Raw genomic sequence first — 26,178 nt, 5'->3', positions numbered from 1 at the left:
AGAATTAAGATAACACCTCAATAGAAACTACCTTGGCTATTTACCCCAAAGACACAGATGTAGTGAAAAGAAGGGCCATATGCACCCCAATGTTCATAGCAGCAATGTCCGCAATAGCCAAACTGTGGAAAGAGCGGAGATGCCCTTCAACAGATGAATGGATAAAGAAGATGTGGTCCATATATACAATGGAATATTACTCAGCCATCAGAAAGGATGAATACCCAACTTTTACATCAGCATGGATGGGACTGGAGGAGATTATGCTGAGTGAAGTAAGTCAAGCAGAGAAAGTCAATTATCATATGGTTTCACTTATTTGTGGAACATAAAGAATAGCATGGAGGACATTAGGAGAAGGAAGGGAAAAAGGAAGGGAGGGAAATCGGAGGGAGAGAAGAACCATGAGAGACTATGGACCCTGAGAAACAAACTGAGGGTTTTTGAGGGGAGAGGAGTGGGGGAATGGGTTAGCCCAGTGATGGGTATTAAAGAGGGCACATACTGCACGGAGCACTGGGTATTATACAAGAACAATGAATCATGGAACACTACATCAAAAACTAATGATGTACTGTATGGTAACTAACATAACATAATAAAATTAAATTAAAAAAAAAAAAGAAACTACCTTGGCAAAGAGCTCAACTACTTGAACGTTTACTATTTATTTTTGGCAAACTGTTTGTATAAGATAATATTGAAACTTACCTTCAGTGAAAATATGTACTGTGTCCTGGTCAGTAATTGCTGGTATTAAAAAAAAAGTGAAAGTAAGATCAATACAATAAGGAATGTATATTATTTCACCTTAATTTCTTAAATGTCGTTCTCAGACAACCATCATCAGAATCACTCAGAGGACTGATGAGATACAGATTTCTAGACTTCATCTTAGACCTGCTGAAAGAATCTCTGAGTCATAAGCCCCAGAAATCTCTGGGTTTACAATCTTCTCCCCATTTATTGTTATTTATATTAAAGTTTGTGCTTTAATTTCTCATCAAACACTAAAAGATACTTAAAAGATATTTAAAAGATATTCTTGCTCTCAAGTCATTCAGTTTAGTTGGAAAGACAGAAACATAAGCAAGTTGTTGAGATATGATGTGATAAATAGTATAAGAGAAGTTAAATTTTCATTTACTTGCATATATATGTAGGTATATATAGATATATATGTATTACTCTACTGATACTATTCTTAGTAGGGCAGGTATAACAGTGAGCAAAACACAGGAGATCTGCCTTCACATAATTTACAGCTAGAAATTAATCAAGGAATCATTCAAGTAAGTATAAGTGCGAAGTGGAGAGGAGACAGGAGAGGGTGATCATGCTACCTGAGATATTCACTGAATTATCATGGTGAGAAAAACATTTGAGCTGTATTTTGAAGACCTAAAAGGAACTTTCCAGACAGACAAGCAGTAAAAAGGTATTCCAGGTGAAAGTGTAGTGAGTACAAGTGCATGGAGATGCACGATGTTTGTGGAATGATCATGTCAGTAAAGCTCGTAGTGCAAGTACAGCATGAAGGGAGATGGTGGGAGCGCCCAGACAGAAAATATGTTGACAGCAGATAGTGAAGGTCTGTCTGTTGTAGTTTAAGGTCTGCTTACAGAACCATTTTCTCAGCACATCCTACAGCTGTCTCAAACTCAATGTGACCAAATTTACCCCAAATTTGCTACTTATATTTCCTCCTTTAGGAAATGATCCCACTTCTACCAGTGGCTAGAAATCTGAAACAAGTCTCTAATTTTTCCCTTCCTGTCATTTTCACATCTTACTGGTTTTCAGAGTTTATACCTTCTAGCCTCTAACAATGCTTTGCATTACGCCCACCCTCCCTCTCCCTTTGTCTACTACTTTAGTTCGTGCTTTCATCATTTGACATCTATACTATTACAATAACCTTCAATCTGGATTCCCTGACACCACCTTTGCACTTTTCAAGATGTCTATCTCTACCAGGTTGTTTTTTCTAAAAATGTATGTCAGATCATATCTTTCCTTGCTTGAAAACTTTTAATGAGAAATCAGCTTATTCCTATAAAATAAATCTAAGCTTCTCAGACAGGTTTTCATGCTTTCTACAATCAGTTTATCCAAACTTCCTTGCTGCCAGAAGTTTCACAGGGTTTGGGAATCACATCTGCTTTGTAAGTGTCAGAGGAGCCCAAACATCTTTTTGGAGGCAGGAAATAAAAAGAACTGACCACTCCTTTTCATTTTTTGAACAAGAGAGACTTGAGTTCAAATCCTGACTCCCCTACATGCTGATTGTAGGACCCTGGGTAATTATCTTTTCTGAGTGGGAACAATAAAAGTATAAGCTATGGTTGTTGTGAGGATTAAGCAAACTGTAATGGAGGAGCATCAGCCAGTCAGAAAGGACACAACAAACCATGGAGCTAGAGCAGTGTCTTGGAAGTCCTTGCTGTGCTAAGCATTAACTCTTCAGTTACAGGGGGACGTGCCGGGAGTCCAGGGTAGGGATGGGAGGATTTGAAGAGGCTGGGAAGACACCTTTGTGGGCCTGGTGCAGTGGTGGTTTACCAACACATGGAAAGCATTTCAATATCTTAACAACTAGTGCAGCTGTAACAGGTATGTCCAGTGTGGGGGCAACCAAATCCCTTTAATGTTGAGCTTATTATGAGGGAATCATGGTTTATTAAGGTAGCAGTGCATGACAAAGTTGGAGGAGGGTCCTTAAATTCTATGCACATATTGATGAAGTCTTTTTTTAGTCATGTAAGAAATATATATTTTTAAGGTTTTATTTATTTGACAGAGAGAGAGACAAACAGCACAAGCAGGGGGAGCAGCAGAGGGAGAGGGAGAAGCAGGCTCTCTGCTGAGCAGGGAGCCCAACAGTGGGGCTCCGTCCTAGAACCCCGGGGTCATGACCTGAGCCCAACTGCTGCGCCACACAGGCACACCTCATGTAAGAAAGGGACCAGAGTGGGTCCCTTAGGGATGGATAATAATGGAAAGGGATGGAAAAAAATGGAAATAGATTCAAGAGAGTCAGAGGTACAGATATTTTCAGAGAGGAGTTAGGGATGTTGTTAAATCTTCTCATTTTCTCCTTTATTCTACAAGTTTATCAGATGCCTCCCAATTGCATGCTGTGTTCTGGGTGAGGTGGAGTGTTAATTAAATTGTTCTCTGACCTTGAGCAGCTATTTTCCATTTCTATAACATACTACAGATTGAATACCTGACAACAACATCTCTCATAAGGAGTGTTGAGAGGGAAAATTAATGAAAGAATTTTTAGCTAATAAAATTTACTATATGAATGCTAAATGATTTTTTAAATGTTAGAATGAACTATGCATTATGTCTACCTTTATAGTATATTGTTTTCATAAAGTTTAATTCTAAGGAAAGAAAAGTCAATCTCACTAAATTAAAACATGAATTATAACTGGTTAAGTTGATATATTTGGATAAAATGGTAAAAAAAAGAAAATAATGGTACTCGCATGTTATCTCAGTTGAAAGGTCTATTTCCAAGTTTCCAGAGTTATTCAGCATTTGGTGTAAAACAGACTCAATTCTGCTTCTCATTGGTGCTCCATTGTTATTTCTAGTGAATTTAAATTTCATGACAACATCTACTGTCACACCATTACCTTCTTGCCTGAAAGTCATAAATATATTAAAAATAAAAAATTATAATTTTATGCTGTTCTGTTTATATACCCTTATTGATTAAACATTAAAAAATTCACTTGGGGATTTAACTTTAGAACAGATTCACATAACAGTGTTTGCATACTTAATGATATATCACAATGCCATTCCACAAATATTTGATTTCAAATCATGGTACACTGTATCTACCATTCAGTATGGCTGGCTTTGAAGTCAGAATGCCAGAGTTTGAATACCAGCTCTGCCATTTACTGTTTGACTTTGGTAAGTTATTTGTTTCTTAAACTTTCTGTATTGAAGTCTCCTCACATTAAAGTGGGTTGTTATGAAGATTATGTGAATTAATACATGCAAAACTTTTGGGAAGAGCACACAGCATACAGTAAGTGCACTGTAAGTATTAGCTATTATTAGACTTCACAAAAATCTTAAAAAAAAATCCCTTACCTCATTAAACAAACCTATAAGGAGAAGACGTTTTAAATTTATGTGACTTAAAGGCTCAGGTTAATTTTCTAGTACCTAAATGCATTAATGTGGCTAAAAGTCATAAGTTAAAATTTTATCTATGTATCAGTTAGCCACAGATATTCTCCACAATGAACCTTAATAATTTGACTAAAGGCTGCAATGATCAAAAATCGATATAATTTCCACTTCCTTATGTGTAAATTACCATGTAAATCATTTCATCCACCTAACATTGGCCATCTTCTTTTCTGAAAATGTGCAATAGACAAATTTGTCTCTCATATTCATTCTAGGCCTCTTCCTCTCCTCTCAATTGTCAGTTCTGCCATAATATTCATTCCAGATATTAATTTAATATTTACTTGGCAAATGTTAAATAGCTACCTTCTTGTGCTAGGCACTGTTCTTAGTTTCAGAAATTAACAGTGACCAAGATTCACACCTGCCATTCTCATGGATTTTGCAGTTTAGATAGAGGAGCAGACACTGAAGAAATAATTATAGCTTCCATTTCTAGCAACATGAAAGTCTAAATAATTTTTAAAAATTCTCCATATAAAATAGCCAGAAATACTTGATAAAATATAATAAATTTCATTTGAAATGCAAAGCTAAACTCACATTAAAGTATCTTGGAAGACCAAAAATAAAGAACATGAATATTATGTAGTAAGCTCTAGAATATCCAACAAGCTTGAGTTGTAGCATTTACATGGATACTGGAGAGGAGGCTTTGGGCTAGTGCTAATTAGGGAGATGAACATGAGGTTTCTAAATAAGACCAGGATTCTCAAAGAACTAAACCCTCAGTGAAAGCATGGATCAGAAAGAAAAAAAAAATGTGCTCATCATGTCATAAAAAAAAAAAATAAAGAAGTTTATGTGTCTCAGAGTTCCAGGTCTAGACAGAAAAAAAGGAGACTGTCCTGATAATTCATGATCATGAGCCTACCTACATGAAAGTTTTGGATTTGCATTACTACCACCTGCATGGTTCCAGAAAATTTAAGAAATTAACCAAAAAAAAGGAAAAAAAAAAAAAGAGGTCCATGTGCTGCTGATCCTCCTAGAGTGTCTGATAGAAGCAAATGCTCTGTAGATTGAATGTGAAATCCAGGCTGCATAGTAGTGGGATTAAAGGTAAGCATACAGTTCCGGTGGCAAACAATTTATCATGAGCTAGAATGAGCAGAATGAGGACAGCAACCTCAAAAATGTCACATAATAAAATTAACAGATAGGTAACTTTATTTGAAATGACTAACAACATAAAAGGGGGAATCATAAATATGAGAAAAGTATAGGACATTATCAAAACAGACCAGATAGGTTCACAAAAGAAACAACTAGAGCTTGCAGACAGGAAAACATAGTCATAATTTTTAATCAAAATTGAAAACTCAATGGATGGGTTACACAAAATACCAGACAAAGCTGAAGAGAAATTAGTTAACTGAAAGATAAAAATAAAGAAATCACACAAAATGTAACACAGATAAAGAGATGAAACAGATCAAACAGAGGATAAGAGACTAGAGAAGGTTCAATGTTTACCTAATGCAAAACGAAAGAAGAGCACCAAAAAATAAAGGAGCAGCAATATTACAAGAGATAATGAGAACTATCCAGAACTGATGAAGATATGAAGCCTTAGATCACAAGAGTCTGAGGCATACTAAATAAAAGAAACGCCCCCCACATGCAAATACATCATTAAAAAAACTGAACTCCAAAGACAAATGGAAGATTTTCAAACAATAGAGAAGAGATTCGCTACCAAAGAACATTTGACTGAAGGACAATTTCTTAATAGCAACAAAGAAGGCAGTATATAATTTTATCTTCAAATTGCTGAGAGACAATAGCTATTAACTTAGAATTTCATATCCACACTAAAGTATTATTCAAGAATGAAGATAAATAGGACATTTTTTAGATCAAAGCAAAACAAAAAGGATACTTTACAGCTCATGGACTCTTGTGAAAATTTATAAAGGAAGTACTTCAGTAAGAAGGGGATTGAACCCAGGAGGGTTAGGGTACTGTAAGAAATAAGGAACAAAGAAAATGGCAAACCGGTAATCTATCATAACAATGACTAATTTGGAGTCATTTAAAATAGGGTGGAACTAAAACATTTATAATAACATGAACAAGAGTTTCAAGTTCCTTATATTATCTGAAAGAAGGGTCGTGAATTAAGCCAGCTCTCCTTATTTAAATTTTAAGGATAATCACTAAAATAAAGCAAAGATGATCAGAATGCATTAGAAAATATAACTAGCTGTCTTTCTGTTTTAGGAGAAATGTCTAACCTATAAGGATATGTAAATATTGGAAATAAAATATTGAAAACCCCTCGTGAGGTTCAGGATAGTAAAGAACTGAGAGAAGTCTAGTGGGACTGAGACTAGTCTAGGTGGAGGGTAGTGAAAGATAAGCCCAGAGGTGGAGATGGTAAGAGGAAGTCAGATAAAGGACAGTTGGATAAACTTTGTTATATATATGTGTATAAAAATGTCTCTCTCTCCCTTCCTCCCTCTCTCTCTCTCTTTATAGATATATATGTGTATATATATATGTATATATATAGATATATATGTATAGATATCTATAAAGACACACACACATATGTGTCTATATGTATGTATGTATATGTACATGTATATGCACATACATACATACACACATTATACATATATCGAGAATACGTGTACCTTTGATATGCATATATTTATATATAATATTTGGCATATTGCAAAGGTAATGAGTGGCCAATAGAAGGATTTTAACTAGGGGAATAATATGTTTAGAATTTTGTTTTAAAAAGTCTTTCTGGCTGCCGTGTAGAATGAGTGGAGCAAGACTGGAGGAAAGGAGACTCATTCAGGAAACTGTTCATAGTCCAGGAGAGAAATGGTTGAGGGCACTATTTGAAGAAAAGTTATGGATCTTAGAGATATTTAGGAAATAGAACTGAAAGATTAGATGGTTGAATGTGTGGGTTGAGGGAGAGGAGAAATTAAAGGTGACTTGCATATTTCTTTCTTGAGCAACAGGTTGAAAGTGATGCCATTGATAGAGGTGGGCAACAGTAGAAGAGTAACCTCTGGTGGGGGAGAGATGACAGGTTCAGGTCCAGACACAGTCAAGTGGAGTTGTCTGTGAGATACGTGTATGATGACATCAAGTAGATGGCTGTGTACTTTCATGTCTAGAGATGAGAGGAGTGGACTGGCCCAGAGATACAACTTTGAGAATAATGAACATACAGGGGGCAAGGAAGCCACTGAAAGGAGAGAATGTGAGCTGAGAAGATGAGAGGCTGATAACACGGGCTGAAGTCCAACATTTGAAGGATGTGCAGAGAAGGAATAAGAGCTACTGAAGAAAACTGAGGAGTGAAGGGAGAGATATGCGGAAAATAAGGGTGTTCAGGTCATAGAAACTACAGGATGGTACTATTTCAAGGAGGACTGAAAATACAACAGCACAAAATACCACTGAGAGGTAACAGAAGACTGATAGAGTTTGTTTGGAGCTTGTGACTTGGATGTCATTGTTGAACTTGGCAAGGGTAATTAGCATTTTGTGGTGGCATTAGAAGCGAGATTGTAGGGGATTGAGCAGTAGGTGGGAAGGGAACAAAAGGGGAGAAAATGCAGATGGTTCATCCAGTCCTATGGATTTTGAGAGCTAGTGGCTAATACAGAGATTTTTACAGGAAAATGCTAAGGGGAATGTGCACTGAACTGACTGAAGTTCATTTTGGTAAATATTCTTCCCATGGATTCTTCCTACTCCTCTCATTTCTTAACAAAATTTATCTGACCAGATGTTCATGCTCCTGGGACTTACTGATTCTTCAGAAAATAAGAAATATTAGTTTTCTTGTGGTGATGGTATTTGAGAAATACCTCCCTTTCAAAGGACTTTTGCTTATTTTTTGAAGGATCGGGTAATGTGCGCATTTGAAGTATTTGTGGTAGGATCAGTGTTTTTGTTGGGAGGGCCTTTCTCATCACATCACACAAATAGTACACATTCAACTAAGGCAGGACTGTCAAATAACTAGAATGCATACTGTTACTCCCTTTATTGTTAATTCATGCCAGACATGCCTGGATTTGGCCACAGCATCCTTTATATTAGAGCATTCCAGGCAGATACAAACCAAAAAGCTTGATGTTGGTCATAGTGTTCTGATCTTGGATGAATATGCCCAGGACCACAGCATTGCACAACTCCAGAGGCACTGTTTACATATGCTGGATTGTGAATGGGATCCACTGGATTTATACAGTTGGATGGCTTTATTACCATACCTTCACCCGACTCTCTTTAAACTTTCTTCCTTTCCTATTGAAGTGATATATTTATTTACATTAGTAAATAGATCATATGTAGCATGTTTTGTTTTTGTTTTGGCGTTGTTTTTTAAGCTGCCCATGATACTTCTTTCATAATATTGCAACAAATTGTGTGAGTGCCTCATTCATTATCCATGCTGTGAACAAAAGTCAAATGGGCCAAATTGAATCTAAGCTTATATATTTTTTATAGAGTTCCACTCACCTCAGTTTGACAACATGAGCTCTGATGAACTGATTTCTTAAATTTGATTCTTTGAACGTTTTAGTGATCTGTAGAAAGAAAGGAAAAAACCTCTTTGTAGTTCCAGTTGTTCTTCCCCTCCCTTCTTCCTCCCAATCTTGCAACACAGAACTTAAGTTAATGAGGAATAGGGACTGGAGTTTTCAGTTCAGTTCAGTTTAGTTCAACTCCCTCTCAGAACACATGAGATTGATTTAGGCCAGTGATACAGCCTTCTGAGGCAGGGCCTATTTCTTCGCCTATGATACAAAGATGATAATGGACAGGATGCGTCTTCACTAGAAGTTATCTCAACATTAGATGTTTTACTCAGTGTGATTTGGTGGCTATTCCCAAGGGGTTTGGGGCCGATGCCAAGCCAACACTAGGGGAGTCCATGATACAACTTACATTTGTGTGATTCCTCAACCACTGTTTTTAAATGAGTAACACCAGATTAAATTGAGTGATGAAAAGGGGGAAAAGAGGCAAAGGGCAGTTTTTTCCTTGTTAATTATGACTAATACCTAAGCATCTGACGTTATTTTTAACATCAGTTGGTAATTTCCTGACCTAACCTTAAGTGTCTCCCTGAGTCATTTTTCAGTCCCAACAAGGATGGTGTTCTTGAGTTATAAAGCTCAGCTTCATGGTGAACTAGGGGTGGTTCTGTGACTGCAGTGCTTCTCCCACAATGCAGGGTCAGTCAGAGGTACCAAGGTTTCCTAATGCAGGAGTGGATTCCATTGGCTTGTACTGTGAGGCAGCAATAAGGGAGACGTGGACATGGAAATTAAGTAGTGTGCTGAATATTATATTAAGCCAGGATTTGAAACCAATCTTTCTTGAGACTGTAAAGTTTATGCAATCTCTTTTATACCACATTGTATCTTTTAAAATCTCCTTTCCCTTAGGCTGGTATCAGACCAACCAGTTGTTTGACGAAATGATAATTTTCTTTCTTTTCAGAGAGGCTTTGAATATTTTAAAGAATAATGAGACTATTGGTTTTATGGAAATAGTTCATGTTCCTTTTTTAAAAATTTAGGAAATATTAGTGTTAAGAAGAAAACAAAAAAAATCTCAAATTCTATGATCTAGAATTAACGATTGCTGTCATTTGGTGAACTATATTCCAGTGAACTACAAAGAAGGATCGATTTTAATATGCTTCTTAATATAGTATATTATAGGAAGTATTTTAATAAAATGATTTAACTTTAATTTTACTTGATTTTAACAGAAGTAAAAGGAACTGACCTAAAGCTGAAGGAATTGCTAGAATTTGGATAAATGTTTCCTGTGATTATATTTTAATTCATGGTTTGGCATTATACTGGCAACAGGCTAGACTGGACCAAAGTAAAAAAATCCACCTGAATTATGACATTTTTGCTATGTGGAAAACTTTAGTGAAGACTAAGATAATTAGCAACATAAAGAAAGTAAACTGATTAATTGGTTGATATCAAGATACAAGGATAAAAGAAGAGGACCATGGATAAGATTCCGTATTTATACAAGGATAAAAGAAGAGGACCATGGATAAGATTCCATATTTATACAAGGATAAAAGAAGAGCACCATGGATAAGATTCCATATTTCCCAGAGTGGAATGTTATTGGCCCTGTCTTTAGAATTTATCAAATGTTGGGTAGAAAATCAGTGAGCAGATGATTGTAGAGAATTCCAATAGGTTAGTGGAAAGGGAAGTTGACGAACAGAGAGATAAGTCAGCTTGCTATGAGAACTTGAATGAGTCTTGTAACCTTTCTTCCTCTCAGTTTTTCCATCTATAATTGTATAGTCAGAAGTGTATTAAAAAAATTATCTGTATACAGTCGACTACTGCAACTCCCAAAGACTATGCATCTACTTTTAGTGAGCTTTACAGTCAACCTTTTGGCCTTTTCCCTTTCTTCAAAATTATTACTGTTCAAAGGGTCAAACAAGTTAAGTTTCACACTCATTTGATTTTGTCATCTGCACTATTGACCCTTTCATTACCTTGGACAAAAATCAAGTAAACAATGATAAAAGAGAACTATTTTATATTTCCCTCCTGATTGAGGGTAACAATACTATCTCAGTATTCTAGTATAGACTAGAATCCTCATACCTCAGTAATATTCATCGTTAATAAGAATTGAAGTGAGATGTGGATTTTTTAAATTCCAACAAAATGAATCATTGAATTTGTTAGTAGACCAGTCATTAAAGGGTAAAATTATATATAGAATTTTTGTAATTATCACACATTTTCATCCTTAGAGAGAAAAGATCTTATTAGCTAATCATGAAAACAAAGCACCTTATTTTCAGTGTCTTCTTCCTTGGTAGCTATAGTTCTGTTCATATTATTTATGAGCTGAATAATAGAAATAATGTTGTTTTGTGATTTCAACCACCCTCCAGTTACCACTTTCTCTTCTGTTTAACCAGAAGATCTGGAAAGCTCAGTTTTCAAGAAAAAGATAAACTATGTGGCAATATGATCTGTTACCACAATGGTCTCCAAATATTTTTGATTATGCACTCCTATGGGTAAAACATTTTGTGCATGAGTAGCCAAAACATATATATTTATTTATAAATTACATACATGTAGTAATACTGTACTGCTAGCAATATATATTATAAAACATTGACAAAATTAGAAATTAAAAAGGTTGAGTTACAGAACAAACATTTAGGAATTTTATTCCATTTATATTTAATAATAATATTTTCACTGTTAATGTTACTGAATAGAATTTTTAATTTTTGAAACACTTTGTGATAAAATGACTCAAAGTTATGATTCTAAGTTTAATTTAAATACTTGGTTTGAAGTGCTGAAGAAGTTTCCACACAATGATGTGGCTCAAATGCATAAAGTACATCACCAACAGAACTTAATAAATCATGACACGAAGTTGTCAGTCCTTCCCACCCATTGTGCAAAGGTTTGTTGAAATTTAGCAAGTGACTTTCCATCTTCCCTGATGTCAATTGATTATCCTTGCAAACCAAATGAAATGTGTTTCATTTTATATGTTTTTAAAGAAATGTGTTCAAAATCAACCAAACATGATAATCCTTTCCCCCAATTTTTATGTGTGCATGTCTAAGCACTTTTATAGATAACATGCCTCATTTTTAGTAAAACAGAAGAAAATCCAAACACCTAATGATCAACCCATTGCTAAACACAGGTTTTCAGTCTCCTCTCCGTGCTGTGAGTTTTATTTAAAATGTGGCTTATTTCTTTCACTTACATCTTGAAGAGACAGGGTGTGTACATGTGTGTATGTGTCTTCTAAGAAAGGTATTGCTTCATCTGGTAATTTGGCTCTGGTCAGGAGAAGGAAAGTGTCAGTTCTGACATTATGTTACTGTTCTTTTACTTGCTCATTACTGTCCTTGCATATTAGAGTTATCTCCAAATTGCGGGTTTTAAAATTTGTGTTTTGCATGATTTTCTGTTTCCCTTATTGATTCAGTTTACTTTGAAAACTAGATAATATAATCTTTAAATCCAGTTGAAACTGCACGTCACTGAAATCTACTCAGAGCAGGTAAATACCCTAAAACCTAGTCAGTTCTGCTGTGTTACTGCCCGTCCCCTCTTCCCTCAAGATTTCTCACACATTGCCTGACCAGCTGACTTAAACCGAACAAGGGTTCCAGTGTCAATGCCCTTGTTAAATAGTAACAAAGTTCTAAAAAGTATTCGTTATGGGAAAAACACATGTGGAGTGATATCTGAGCATTTGAGTATTCACAATTAATTATTGTGAATCCCTTCCTGGAATGCACAACCCCATTTGGAGACCACTGTGAGCTCCTGACTGCAGTGATGTCTTCATTTTGTCTCCCTAAGACTTGACACGGGAACCAACAGACTGAATGCATCATTTATTTATTCACTCAAAAAATATTTGAATGTCAAGTGTGTACCAAATTCTTTTTTAGGCATTAAGGAACAATCAATGCTTGTTGAATGGATGCATCTGAAATGAATTTTACCCAGAAGCCCTGCTGGTATAAATTGATGTGATAAGATTAATCTCAAATTGATACTGGTTTTTTTTTTTTCTTCCTATGTCCTACTTTGTTTGTGGGACTATAACTAGGTATATTTTGGAAAGAGTGGCAATTGTTTGCAGAATTTGTTGCAATATCACCCCTGATACCAAAGGGAAGTTTCAACTGATCCCAGGTATGAATACTGACTGAAGTCTTTTATTTAGAAAGACCCATTCAATCAGAATGCACTCATAGTTTTGATCCATGTATTTTGCAAACAGGTGCTTTCATTATTTCTAGATGACCTTGTTCTTTTTTGTCACTCATTCAACAACAGTTTTTGAGCAACTTTTGCACTGCACACCCCTTCTATCAAGCACTGGGGTACAATGGTGAGAGAAAGTAAACAGTCCTTGCCATTTAGGAACTTACATTTAAGGGTGGCAGACAAGCACTAATCAAGTTATTATCCACATTGGAGTAAAATTATAACTGATAAGTATGGAAATATAGTAGAGGAATTTGATCCAACCAATGAGATTAGAGAGGTTTCTCAGAGGAAATGCTTATGAAGTTGAGATTGTTAGGAAGAATCAGAGTTAGCTAGTTGAAGAGGAAGGGAAAAGCCTCACAGATGAAGTGAATGGTGCGTGCAAAGTCCCAAGGTGGGAACACACAGGCTGTGTTTCAGGAATGGAAGGAGGCCAGTGCAACTGCAGCATGGAGAACAAGGAGGCTAGGGTGGGAGAAAGGCCAGACCCTGTTAGTGTGTAAAGAATTTGGTCTTTATCATAAATAATGGGAAGTCGCTGAAGTGTTTTAGACAAAGGGATAATATAGTCAGATTTGTAATTTGAGAATAATTTCTTTTAAAAAAAAAGATTTATTTATTTTAGAGCGAGAGCGCAGTGGAGAGGGTGAGAGGGAGAAGAAGAGAGAATCTCAAGCAGAGTCCTTGCTGAGTGCGGAGCATGATTTAGTGCCTGAACTCAAGACCGTGAGATCATGACCTGAGCCAAAACCAGAGTCAGACACTTAACTGACTATGCCATCCAGGCACCCTGAGAATAATTTCTTTTGCTGCATATGGATATTCAATTTTAGGGAAGAAATAATGCAAATTATCTGTACTATTTTAGTACTTCAGAGTAGAGGTGATGGCTTTGGAAGGGCATGGTGTTAGGTATGAAGAGAATTGAATGGAGATGAGGGAAATAGAGGGCATAAAACCTACAGGAGTTGGTAATGGACTGGATATTTGGAATGATAGAGGGCAGTGGATCAAAGATTAATTCTGGGTTTTTGGCTTGGAAAACTGAGTCAGTGACATTGACGTTAATGGGGACAGGATTATTGGAAAAAGTCTACTATGGTGTGGGGAGATCATGAGTTTGATTTTGGGACATGATAAATATGAGATTAAAAAAAAAAAAAACAGGGCACCTGGGTGGTTCAGTTGGTTAAGTGACTGCCTTTGGCTCGGGTCATGATCCTGGAGTCCGGAATCGAGTCCCATATCGGGCTCCTTGCTCAGCGGGGGGTCTGCTTCTCCCTCTGACCCTCCCCCTCTCATGTGCTCTCTCATGTGCTCTCTCTCTCTCATTCTCTCTCTCAAATAAATAAATAAAAATCTTTATAAAAAAAACAGCCAAGTAGAGATATTAAGCTGGCAGTTGGGTGAAAAGTTCCAAAGAACAGAAGAAAAGTCTGGGCTCGAGACCAAGTGAGTCATTAGATAAGTATTGGTTGAAGTAATGCTCATGGAGCGGGAAGTCAAAGCCTCGGGGAATTTCAACATTGAATGTCAGTGTAGAGGAGGGTGATCCTGTAAGGACACAGAGAAGTGGCACCAGGGGGGCAGGATAGGAAAAACAGATGGATGAATATCATGCTCGAAAGTCACAAAATCATAGACTTTTTGATTTAGAATGTAGTATAAAAATCATCTGGTCCCATGATTTTATTTCACTGATGAGTAAACTGAGAGCTAGAAAAGAGACGTGAATTGCCTAATAGAACAGAAGGTTCTGGGACTATTCTTCTGCTCATTAAGTATAACACATTGTCTATGGGACAAGGATAATGATGGTACTCATGTTACCATTGGGAAATGGCATGATCCTTGGATTTGGAGTTGTGAGCCCTTGGTTTGAATGCTCGTTCTACCACTCTCCACTTGACTGATGTTTGACATGTCTCCTAATCTCACAACCTTTACTTTACCCATCTATAAAAATGATTTGTTAATTCATGTGGCTGTTGTGAAATGAGGGTTAGAAAGTGCCTTGTAAACCATAAATTAGCACTGCATTAGAGTATTACTCATACAGCGTTTTAAATGTTCAAAGTGTTTTCACAGAAGGATAAATAAATGAGAGTGTGGAAATCATACATCAGAAGAATTTCAAGGGAACTCTTTCTCTGCCAGATGTGTAAATATATTGTAAAACCACAGCACTCTAAATAGCTTGGTACTGGTACAGGCGAAGATCAATCAGTGAGGACAAGGAGAGTACAGAATAAAGAAAAGGAGGAATTTAGTGTATAATAAGGGTGGCATGACATATAAATCCATTGCACTATTGAACATACTCTTTTGGTACCACCACCTAGCTATTTTGGGGATAAACCTGGATCTCTACCTTACTACAAAGTAAATTGTAGACAAATAAAAGATAAAATTATAAAAACTGAAATAATAAAATTATAAAAAGAAAATGAAGGTGAATATTTTAAAGAGTATTTAGAGTGGAGAAAGCCATTTTTAACCTGACACAAAAGTGAGAAATCATAAAAAGGATTGATAGTTTGGCTATATGAAAAATTAAATGTTTAACATTAAAAAACCCCTACATTATAAACAAGATTGACAGTCAAATCACATTATCAGAGAAATATATGCAATGTGAATGACAGGCAGACTTTAATATTCTGATAAGGACAACTGTTTTTTTGTTTGTTTGTTCGCTTTGAATCCATATAAAATAGACAAGTGCTCCAGTAAGAAAATGGGTAAGGTTGTGATCAGGCAATTCACAAATGAAGTTATAAAAATGACCTATTAATATAAGAAGTACCAGATTAAATCTTAGTAATTAAGGAAATGTAAACCAAAATAAGATTGAGATGTCACTTCTTACCTACTGAATTAGCAACAATTAAAATGATTTACAATGCTGTGTGTTAATGCTGTGGGGAAATAAGCATACCTATGTGGACTTATGTACTGCTGGTGAGAATGTAAACTGGAGCACTTCTGGAGTGCAGCCTAAAAATTAATCTTAAAAATGCAAAGACCACTATATTGATACAAGCAAGTGGTTGAATAAATACATGGGGAGAATAGACAAATAGAAGAATTTTAAATATTCTTCAAATATTCAAGGCATAGCTCCCCACTCCTCTACTCCTTATGCATGGCTTAGACATAGTATCTTTTTTCCAAAGAGTATGGTATGGAAAAGGGAGGGAATGACTGTACGATATAGAAACCTGACAAATGCTGCTTCAGCTGGGTGATCAAGTCGACAGTGCTAAGTCATACTGACAGTGTAATGAACCCCCTTCATGTGATGGAATGAAAATGACACTTTTCCTCTTTGATCTTCCTCCCTCCCCAAAACCTGTAACTCCACTCTAAGCAAGAGAAAACAAACAAACAAAAAAGGCCCAGTTGTGGGATTTTATAAAATGACTGGCTAGTACTTTGCAAAACTGTCAAGGTTCTCAAAAACAAGGAAAATCATAGGAACTCTCATAGATTCTCTTCCCAAATCACTAATTCAGCTGTTTATTCTGATCTCATTAAACATTTAAATATACCTAACTTCCCTTGCTCTAATCCCATTAAACTAAGCAGTTGTTTCATAACTTGGCTTCTAGCGAAGTTTGCCTCTAGGGAAAAATGTGTTAGACGAGCCAATGATGTAGTCTCCCAGCCATAAGAGCTCTCATTATAGATTAACTTAGTGGTTCCCAAAGTGTGGTCTTGGACCATTAGCATCAGCGTCACCTGGGAACTTAGAATGCAAATTCTTGGGCCCAGCCCAGACCTATTGAATCAGAGACTCTGACATCAGGGCCCAGAAATCTGGGTTTTGACAAGCCTGTCAAGTGATTCTGTTACATGCTGACGTTTTAGAGACATTGGATTAATTTATATTCTTAGGACTCTTTAAAAAGGTAAGTAAGCAACCTTGAGACTGGTCAACTCTGACTGTGCGGACTAAAGGCCAGACTCTGGTCCATGGTCATAAATGAATACAAAAGGGTCCACTTGTGAGGTTTCCTGGTGGGCCTCTTCAAGTGAAAGCCTGATCTTGTTTTGCTTATTTTCTCTGTCTATCAATGAACCAGAGTAGGATGTTGTCTAAACTATGTCATTATTGACACGCAAACATGTTATTTAACACCTGCTACCTGTGTGTTTAGTTGGGTAAGAAAAAGGAAAGAAGGCAAAATGGAAAGGATTTAAAAAGGTAATCTCAAGGAGAGCAGTAGTAAATGCTCAACTTGCACAAACAGTAGACTTCCAGCCTTTGAAGTCATTATCATATAAAATATGAATTTACTCAAGAGTCTTCTAGCACTTTACACTCATGACTTAAAAAAATGTAAAGAAGAACCAGTATACTAACAAATTAACTTGGAAAAAGCACAAAGAAACACACCTTTCAATATTCAAGGAGGAAAAATATGCAGAACATTTAGCAATTACAAATAGATCACAAAATATTAGACTTATTATCAAATTTGTTTTATGATGGAATAAAGAGCAAATACAAATATTAACTTACCATAGATTCAATTCTTCCACTCAAAGTCCTATATTCCTGTGTACCTGGTGAGTTTAACTGATTACTATATTGGACATTTAGGATTTGAAAGCTGCTATGGTAAAAGTATGACTTTTGATCTGTAAAACAAAGAAAAGGAGAATCAGTCTCACTACTAAGTACTTTAAACCTTAATTTATTCAGGATTATAGGATGCTATATTACACAATTAAAAAAATTGCTTCTCTTAAAGAAAACCCCAAACTTACTATAAATGTAACTATGATAAAATTATTTTGCTTTCAGTTTTTATTTTTATTTTTATTTTTTTTATTTTTAAAAGATTTTATTTATTTATTTGAGAGAGAGAATGAGAGAGAGAGAGCATGAGAGGGGGGAGGGTCAGAGGGAGAAGCAGGCTCCCTGCCGAGCAGGAAGCCCAATGCGGGACTCGATCCTGGGACTCCAGGATCATGACCTGAGCCGAAGGCAGTCGCCCAACCAACTGAGCCACCCAGGCACCCTTGCTTTCAGTTTTTTAAAAAAATGACAGATCTGAAATTGTTAAGGATGTAGGAAAATCAGAGCAGCATTATTTGTGAAATTAAACTGCTCAGAAGTATCATAATTTTCATTTTTCCTATATTTTAGGGAGATTTATGATTGCAGATTTATTCATTCAAGAAGTATTAATGAATGTCTATAATATGCTATTATTCATTTAACACTAAAGAATAACCCAGAGTAATTCTGAATAATTTTAAGAATGGTTTCAAATAATAATCATTTTAGAGAACTCAGTGACTTGTTAGTTTTTTAGAATAAACTAGAAAATAAGCCTTTGAACAAGATAACTAATTGGTTGTCCGGTGTGAATTGTTTTTACCAAAGAATGTCTGCCAGAGGACATATTCAGCGGGGTGAAGAAAGTAAATATTTCTAAAACTCACTGTACACATCTTAGAAATGTTATGAACATGGACATAATAACCTAACCTGTCTTAGGAAAAATCCCTGCTTTCTTTTGATCACTCGTAAGCATAATTTATGCAGAGAAGTATCTCCATCAGAGGAAAGAGTTAGAGATCCTGGTGAAAGGGTAATATAGTCCTTTGTGGTGGAGGAATAAGTCTTTCAAGGGCCACAAATGGTGCAGAGGATAAACCTAGACTCCTCAACTTGTGTGACGATACAGTGCCATTAAGAGTGAAAATTCACTAATTTAATCGTAAACTTGAGGTTTCTTGCCTCTGTAATCACCTTAGATGTAGTTGATTCCAGGTGATTTGATAGCAAAATGTAGCCACAATTTTATAATTAGCTTGGCTGAAAAGATTATTCATTATTACTGGTTTTCTTAATGTTGGTAATTTTATTGTGCCATTGAGAGTTTTTCAACTTTCACATAAATAAGCATTTTTGCCTATTTACAATAGAACATACAATAAATTATGTTCTCTCTGTCTCTCTACACCCATACATACCCATATACCTAAACACACACCCACACGTAGGATTTAAATGATTTAACAGAATTATAGCTGAAATAAAATAATACCAAAGTGCATTTTTAAGTGAAAAAAGCAGATTATAGCATATATTATCTAGTGAATTTGACACATTTTATTTATCTACATGAAAGCAACTGAAAGAATGTTCACTGAGATATTAAGGAATGTTGTTTATGAGTAAGCAGGGTATCATGTGTTCTTTATATTGTTTGATCTCCATGTGTCCTATATTTTTGTGATATAATAATACTAAGAGAAATAATAAAATAACAGATCCTTTTTAAAATTTGTTTTTACTCCTCATCTTTCTCCCAAGGCTGTTTTATCAGGAGAAAGATCATGAATTAACAAATACTTTCAAATTTTTAATGTTGAAACTTAAAATTCTTTGCACTATTTCACTTTTACAATTTCATCAGGTTAATATATGAAGAAGGAAATCATGATATTAAATGAGAAAACAAAATAGACAAATTCTAGTGTCAGAAAAGAATCAAGAGTTTTTTTTTTTCCCTTTGGCTAGAATAATTCTTACCTAAGTAATAAGGGTTTGTTATGCTAAAAAAAAAAAAAAGTACTGATTGAGGGAAAATATAGACACAAACATATATTTAGGGATATATAAGACATACAATTATGTTATATTAAAAAATAAAAGTGGTAATAAAAGAGAGAATGCCAAACTTTTCATTTGAAGGTGTATTTAGTTATTTGGTTTGAAAAGTGGTCCTTTTAGTCTTCTAGTACTTACCAAAAGCTAAAAAGTAGATGAGTAGAGCTGTGATTACCGCCAAGATTACCACCCCCACCACAACAGTAAAACACACCACATATGGATTCAGGAATCTTGAGGTTGATGGCATCCGTGCTGGCCTTAAAACAGTAGAAAATGGTCAAAGACTAATCCTTTCACGCAGAGAAGCCATTATTTCAGTGCTCGTGAACATTTTCTGCCTTCCTATGTGTTTCAGCCTGAACATAGCTCTATTTATAGGAAACAACGTGATTCTTGATCAGAATATAATCCTGGAAATGAACCTGAACTAACAACATTCTCCTTAATGACTTTCAATTTTTTTTCAGCACAAAAATGCTGACATTTTGGTAGTTTGGTAGAAGAATAAGTAAATCGAACCTATGCCTTGCAATTATTTTCCCTTCTGCCAGTTGATGAGGTTCTCAACACTAACAACTAATTGTACTGTTTTGTTGTCTTTCCAAGACCCTATGTTGGACACTTACTATGGTAAAGCTCCCTTAACTGGGTACCATCCCCAGTGGTGTACAGAAGAGGAGTCATTCTGGGTGGGGAGAGGGGTGGAGGGAGTCAGAACAGTAGCATTCCTCCCCGTCATATTCTCTATATTATTAAAACTGGGGGTGTGACCAGAGGTTGAGTGCTCAGGCCCAGGAGAGTAGCAAGCCCCTGAAATGAATCAGAACTGTCCCAACAGCAGATGATTTGTGTGACTTACTATTTTTCCTCCATGAATTTATCAGCTGCAGTGTAAGCCAATAGATTTGTACTAATACAGTATCTGGTAACTATTAGGCACGTGGCCCAGGTACTGTCTTCTTCAGTGCCTCCCTCCCCACAACCACATACACTTGCACTGCGGAGGTAACCAGAAGAGCTAAGTGTGAATTTCTGTTTTCTCCCTTGTTTGCATGGAGGTCATATTGTCATTCATCTGAGACTTTCTTAGTCTGACAAATGGGATTAATAATACCTGCCGCACAGGCTGTCTTGAATATCAATGAGGTTATGTTAGGAAATATATTTCTAGTTAAATAGGTTATCTCCTAGGCTGTGTGCCTCTGGAGGGGAAAGCATGCATGCATGCTTATGTTTCAGACACTTCGCAGGGTGCCTGCCATAAATAGGTGGTTCATAAATATTTATATTTATAAATATTTGTTGCATGTGTTAACTTCTGAGCATGTTTCAGATTTAAGGCCTTAACATAGCTGAAAAACAGTTACATTTAGCAAGAATATAGTCTCTCATTTTTCCTATTTGTTTTGCCAACCTTCTGGTATAAGTGTGAAGAGAATGCTCTGAGGGTTAGTGATTCGCAGACATTTAGGTTTCATAGCAGGGAGACCTGATGTTATTTGGGCTCTTCACAACTCAGAGACTCATAGAAGGGCACTTCCTGGTATTTTGCAGTGTACCACCTGCACATCGTTTTCTGTGGTTCTGGGACCAGTAACATATCAAGAGATTGTTGGAGGCAGACCGAGACTTGCCAACTTTCAATTTTGTTGAATAAACACATTAATCATACAAAAACCGACCATGCTCAAACATTATCATTTAATGAAGGGGCATTTAAGAGGCTAGAAGTAGGAAGGATTGTCTCAGGCTAACAAAAAATGAATGACGTAGCTTTAGCTTTATGATATCTTTTTACTACATTGCTCTTCTTTGTTCATTTTGCTATACTGGTGAAAACTGACTTTCACTGGCACTGGTCCAGAGTCCAACATCTGGAAACCACTACTGCGGTAAACTTCAAATTGGAGGAAATTGGCACTTTGACGTTTGCTGATTTTTGAGACTCAGTTTACTCACGTGTCACCTTGTGTGGTCTCTGTGCCGGTGACATGCAATCACAAGTGCACGGTGTTTGGCATTTGTGACGTCAGTAAATGTCAGTGGCTCCTGAGTAATGGCAGAGCCAAGGGGAGACAGAGTTGGAGTCCAGGGTAAACCCAAAAGCCTGAATAATTTCCAAACTGATTGATCCTTCTCCTCAACCAGAGATGAACTAATGTGTCAAGACTTATGAGTGTGGAGAGAGAAGTACTGAGAAACAGGAAGTAAGCTGGAGGCCAAGAAACAAAAACCAAAGGCTAGAGTCAGCACGTGCTGCTTTAGCTTGGATGAGGCTCCCATGGGAATGACTTTAGCGCCAACTTCGCTTCAGTTCGTGGAAAACAGCTTAAACTCAATGACTAAAAAGCACCATGAAACATATGACTCAATAAACAAAGGGTGTGGAGCTCAAATCACCTTAATCTCACAAGCCATAATTAATTGCATAAGAATGGGTTGCTCCACCCTGTAGAAACAGCTGAAGAAATATCTACTCTTTTGTTGGTAACGCAACTTGTCATTGAACCTCTGTATGTGGTTGATTACAAAGCTTATGCCAACACAAACTAAATTGTGCACAATATTTACTTTGTAAACTATTAGAGATAACGTGTTTGCAAACACTGAATTCTGACTCAATGCAATGGAAATCTGTGCAAGAAAATACTTTGCTTTTTTTTTTTTTTTAAAGATTTTTATTTATTTATTTGACAGAGAGAGACACAACGAGAGAGGGAACACAAGCAGGGGGAGCGGGAGAGGGAGAAGCAGGCTTCCCGCGGAGCAGGGAGCCCGATGCAGGGCTTGATCCCAGGACCCTGGGATCATGACTTGAGCTGAAGGGAGACGCTTAACGACTGAGCCACCCAGGCGCCCTGAAAATACTTTGCTTTTAAAGCCAGTTCCTGACCACTGAGATTTTTAGTGCTTGCATTTGAACAAAGCAAAACAAATCATTGAGTTGTAACATGTTTAACTGGCTTCCCCCTTTCGTTTGCTCTCTTTTATTAACTTGGAAAAGTCACAGTAATGTTGAAAAACTTATTCTATAGTTTTGAGAGTCTAAGTGTCAGGCATTGTACATGTGTAGTGCCAGTCTTCAAAACTGTAAAGCAGGTATTATGGTCCCTGTTTTGAACATAGGGAAACTGAGGCTCAGAGAGTAAATAACTCAAAATTACCCAAGAGTGACAGCTGAAAATTGAAACTAGTTTGCTTTGAATCAAAGCACATGCTCTTCCTTTCACATACACTTCCTCCCTCATACTATAGGAGACAGGAAAGTTTCGGGACTCCTATCTCTTCTGACTTCGTTTGGGGGAAGCAAATGGGATCAACACCCATTGAGTGCTAGGACTATGTCTTACACATAGTAAGTGTGCAATAAAATAATTGTTGATTTAATTATAATTTGGAAGTAAATCTTACATTAATATATCAAAATTATTTAGGAATATTAATTAATCTTTGCCACTGACACATAGTTACAACCAATATAGGGCTGTGGATTAATAGAGCCATTGGCAACAATGTCCATCACCTGTAAGAATGGAGGAAAACAGTGACAGGGTAATTGCAAATTCAGATGCATATGCATATCAAGGACTTTTAGACAATTTTGTATCCTTTTAAATTAGATTTCAGGTATCATGATAACAAAGATTTGGTCCACAGTTGTCTTCTCCTGCAAAGCATTCTTCCTCGATAATCCCACTTTATGCCATAGTTTCAGCAAGCATGCTATAGGGTAACATTTCCTAGGATAGATCCTCAGCCCAGTCCTGTCTTTGAGCTTCATCCCGCCATTGCCAGTTATCTCCAGACATCTTCTGGATGCTTTACAACCTTCTTAAATGTGGGAGGTCTGGGAATGGGGTGAAGGTGGAATATTTTCTCCCTGGATGTTTACCAGTCTCAGAGGATTCCAACCATCACTTTGTACCATGAAGCCTTGATTGGTGTTGCCAGTTGTCCTTTCAGGGAGGGATTTTGTAACCCTTGGGCTGAAAGGAAGCTGTGTATATGTGTGTGTGTGTGTGTGTGTGTGTTTGTATGACACTCATGCATTGTCTTCTGCTATCTTTTTATTTAGGTTGGGGGTGCAGGGAGGCCGTGAGTAGGGGGAAGAGAGGTGAGATGGGTTCATTGTCTCTGAAGTGAGAGCTTCCTTTAGCTTTCTCTATTGCCTGAGAGCTTTGGGTCTGGAGGCCTGACCATCAGGCCATGAGTTGCCCAAGTATGAAACCTGGAAATGGTGGGTGATACCCAAGCCACAGCCTTTTTGTCTTTTGGGAACTTCTTTCTTCAGAGGGAAGGAGGTGGGGGCCTGTGAATTGGTTGTTAGTTTCTGGGTTTTACCAAATAAAGTAGAATCTAAGAAGAAGAAGAAAAAAGAAACCCTCCTTGAAACTGAACTTTTCTTCCAGTACTACACTCTCAACTATTTCTAAAATTGGTGAATTGATTCACTTCTATCTATCTGGTACCCTAAGTTGGAGACCTAGAAATTAGCTGCACCTGCTCTCTCTTGGTCTTTCTCATATTCAAGAGGTCACCACACAGTCCTTATCTTACACCTGAATCTTTTCTTTTCTGTACCCTCTATTTTGTTCTTAATTTTGACTCTTATCAACTGACTTGTATTACTTGCAATGCCTCTTGTCTCCCTTTCATTAACTATGCAGTCATTAATTAGTTAATGCAAGACACATTTGGTGAGTGACTTAAGTGTTCTAGGTGCTGGAATACAATGAAAAGAAACAGACAACAGCAGTCCTAATGGTGAAGGGAGACAGAAATGAGTAAGTAAAATAAGGGAAAAGGTGGGAAAGAGAGGTGGGAAAGGAAGTGTGTATGTGGTGCTGGAAATTTAGGTAGAGTGGCCGAGAAAGGCCATGCTGAAAAGGTTACATTTGAATAAAGACCAGAGCAGGTGAGTGAGCAAGCCATGAAAGTTCGAGGAAAAGAATGATTTCAGCAGAGGTAAGAGCAGGCCCTGAGCCAGGAGCTCACCTGGTAAATTTGAGAAACAGCAAGGGGCGCAGCGAGATGGGGATGGAATGAGCAAGATTTTATTTCATTCAAATCAACCCTTTCAAATCCTTCCAGGGAGTTTTTTGAATATAAGTCTTGGGTTCTGACACTCTGCCCTTCCCCTGCCTCATTTGAAATTTATCTATAGCTTGTCAAGATCCTCAGGATGGCATCCAAACCTCCCACATGGCACTGAAAGCCTTCATAGTCCCCTCTGCATCTTCAGCTTCTGCCATATCCTCATCTGCCCACTTAACCCCAGCCAGCCCGAATGGGACAGCGACTTCTGTGTGTGATGACACTTTGCCTAGAAAACCTCATACCTCAACTGCCCCATAGATTCCCATTTTGTTCTTAAGGGATTTCAACCAACTTTCTTTCCCTCCAGGTAGATACTTTCTTCTCCCCTAGTTTCCCCTCATCTGATCTCATAATTCCCAGTGAATTTCTCTATTTTAGTCATTATCCCTTCTTGTGGGAAACAACAATTTTCTTGCCTGCACCCACCTCTAGGCTGTAACTCCTGAAAAGTAGACATGCATTGTGTCTGTCAAGATGTGTCCCATCCTTAGCACAACACCCATTACAGAGTCCACATCAAGCATTATTTATGAAAATTGATGAATGACATTGCAAAGAAGAGTTTAAAAATAATTTAACTATAGTTTGGAGGAACTTTATATAGGATTATATGATGTGCATTTTTGTTTTAAATACTGACAAATAAAATATAGATTGGAGAATAATCTCTGCCATCTAATGAGTGCTTGCCATGTACCTGGCACTGTGTTGAATTTTTCTACATCATTTAATTTAATCCTTGTAAATAAGCCTAGTTTACAGATGATGAAATAGAAGCTTATTTACTCAGCTAGTAAGCGATGGAGCTGGAATGTGAATCCAGGTCTGTCAAGCTCAAACTGCAAACGTCCACATCAGATGGGAGGGGATTTTTCTGTTAATTATCATGTTGTTATTCATTTCTATCACTCTACCTTGTTGTTGATGCTAAGAAATGGAAAGTTCAAAAATATTGCTATAGATCTGTGTTATAGGATATACAAATGCATGTATTTGAATATGGGTGTGTGTTTACATTATATATTGGAGTTATGAAGATTATGAGAAATGGTTCCAAAGTAAAGGGACTTCTTTATTTTAGTCCATTTCCTTAACACTAGATGTTTACCACTAAACAGGCAGTAGGGACTATCTAATTCAATGTTTTAATTTTTTTTCAGTTGATAAACACTGTGTTCAAACAAGGTCTTGCTTGGAAGCTCAAAGATGGAAAACAGATTAAATGGAATAGCTTTTCTGTTTGAATTTGGGATGGGAGAAAAGGACCCCCTCTTCCTATTTCCAGCAAATTTTCACTGATCTTGTCCACCATTTTTCTTTCTTTCTTAAGTTTTTGTTGTTGCTGTTGTTCTTGATAAACTCAGGTGCAGTGTAAAAGGAAAGAGAGACACAAGAGGATTATTCTGATTGCAAAACTGGATAGTGGCAGAGTCGGTG

General features: G+C 36.8%; 1 protein-coding gene across 1 annotated transcript in view; it reads right to left on the bottom strand.

Annotated features, from left to right (window-relative positions):
* The window catches only part of TMPRSS11D (transmembrane serine protease 11D), a 50,430-nt gene that overhangs the window by 11,877 nt on the left and 12,375 nt on the right, over positions 1–26,178 (bottom strand). Inside the window, exons 2-6 of the mRNA XM_035005581.1 lie at positions 19,780–19,901; positions 17,539–17,657; positions 8,716–8,783; positions 3,498–3,655; positions 712–750 (exon numbers count right to left, since the gene is read on the bottom strand). Of these exons, the coding sequence (XP_034861472.1) occupies positions 712–750; positions 3,498–3,655; positions 8,716–8,783; positions 17,539–17,657; positions 19,780–19,901 (506 nt within the window). The remainder of the gene's footprint in view (positions 1–711; positions 751–3,497; positions 3,656–8,715; positions 8,784–17,538; positions 17,658–19,779; positions 19,902–26,178) is intronic.

The sequence above is a fragment of the Mirounga leonina genome, unplaced genomic scaffold, assembly GCF_011800145.1.
Source record: "Mirounga leonina isolate KUSES-001 unplaced genomic scaffold, KU_Mleo_1.0 Mir_129, whole genome shotgun sequence".
NCBI classification, from domain to species: Eukaryota; Metazoa; Chordata; class Mammalia; order Carnivora; family Phocidae; genus Mirounga; species Mirounga leonina.
Note: the sequence above shows the minus strand (reverse complement) of the source record. Positions and strands in the feature narration are given on the sequence as shown.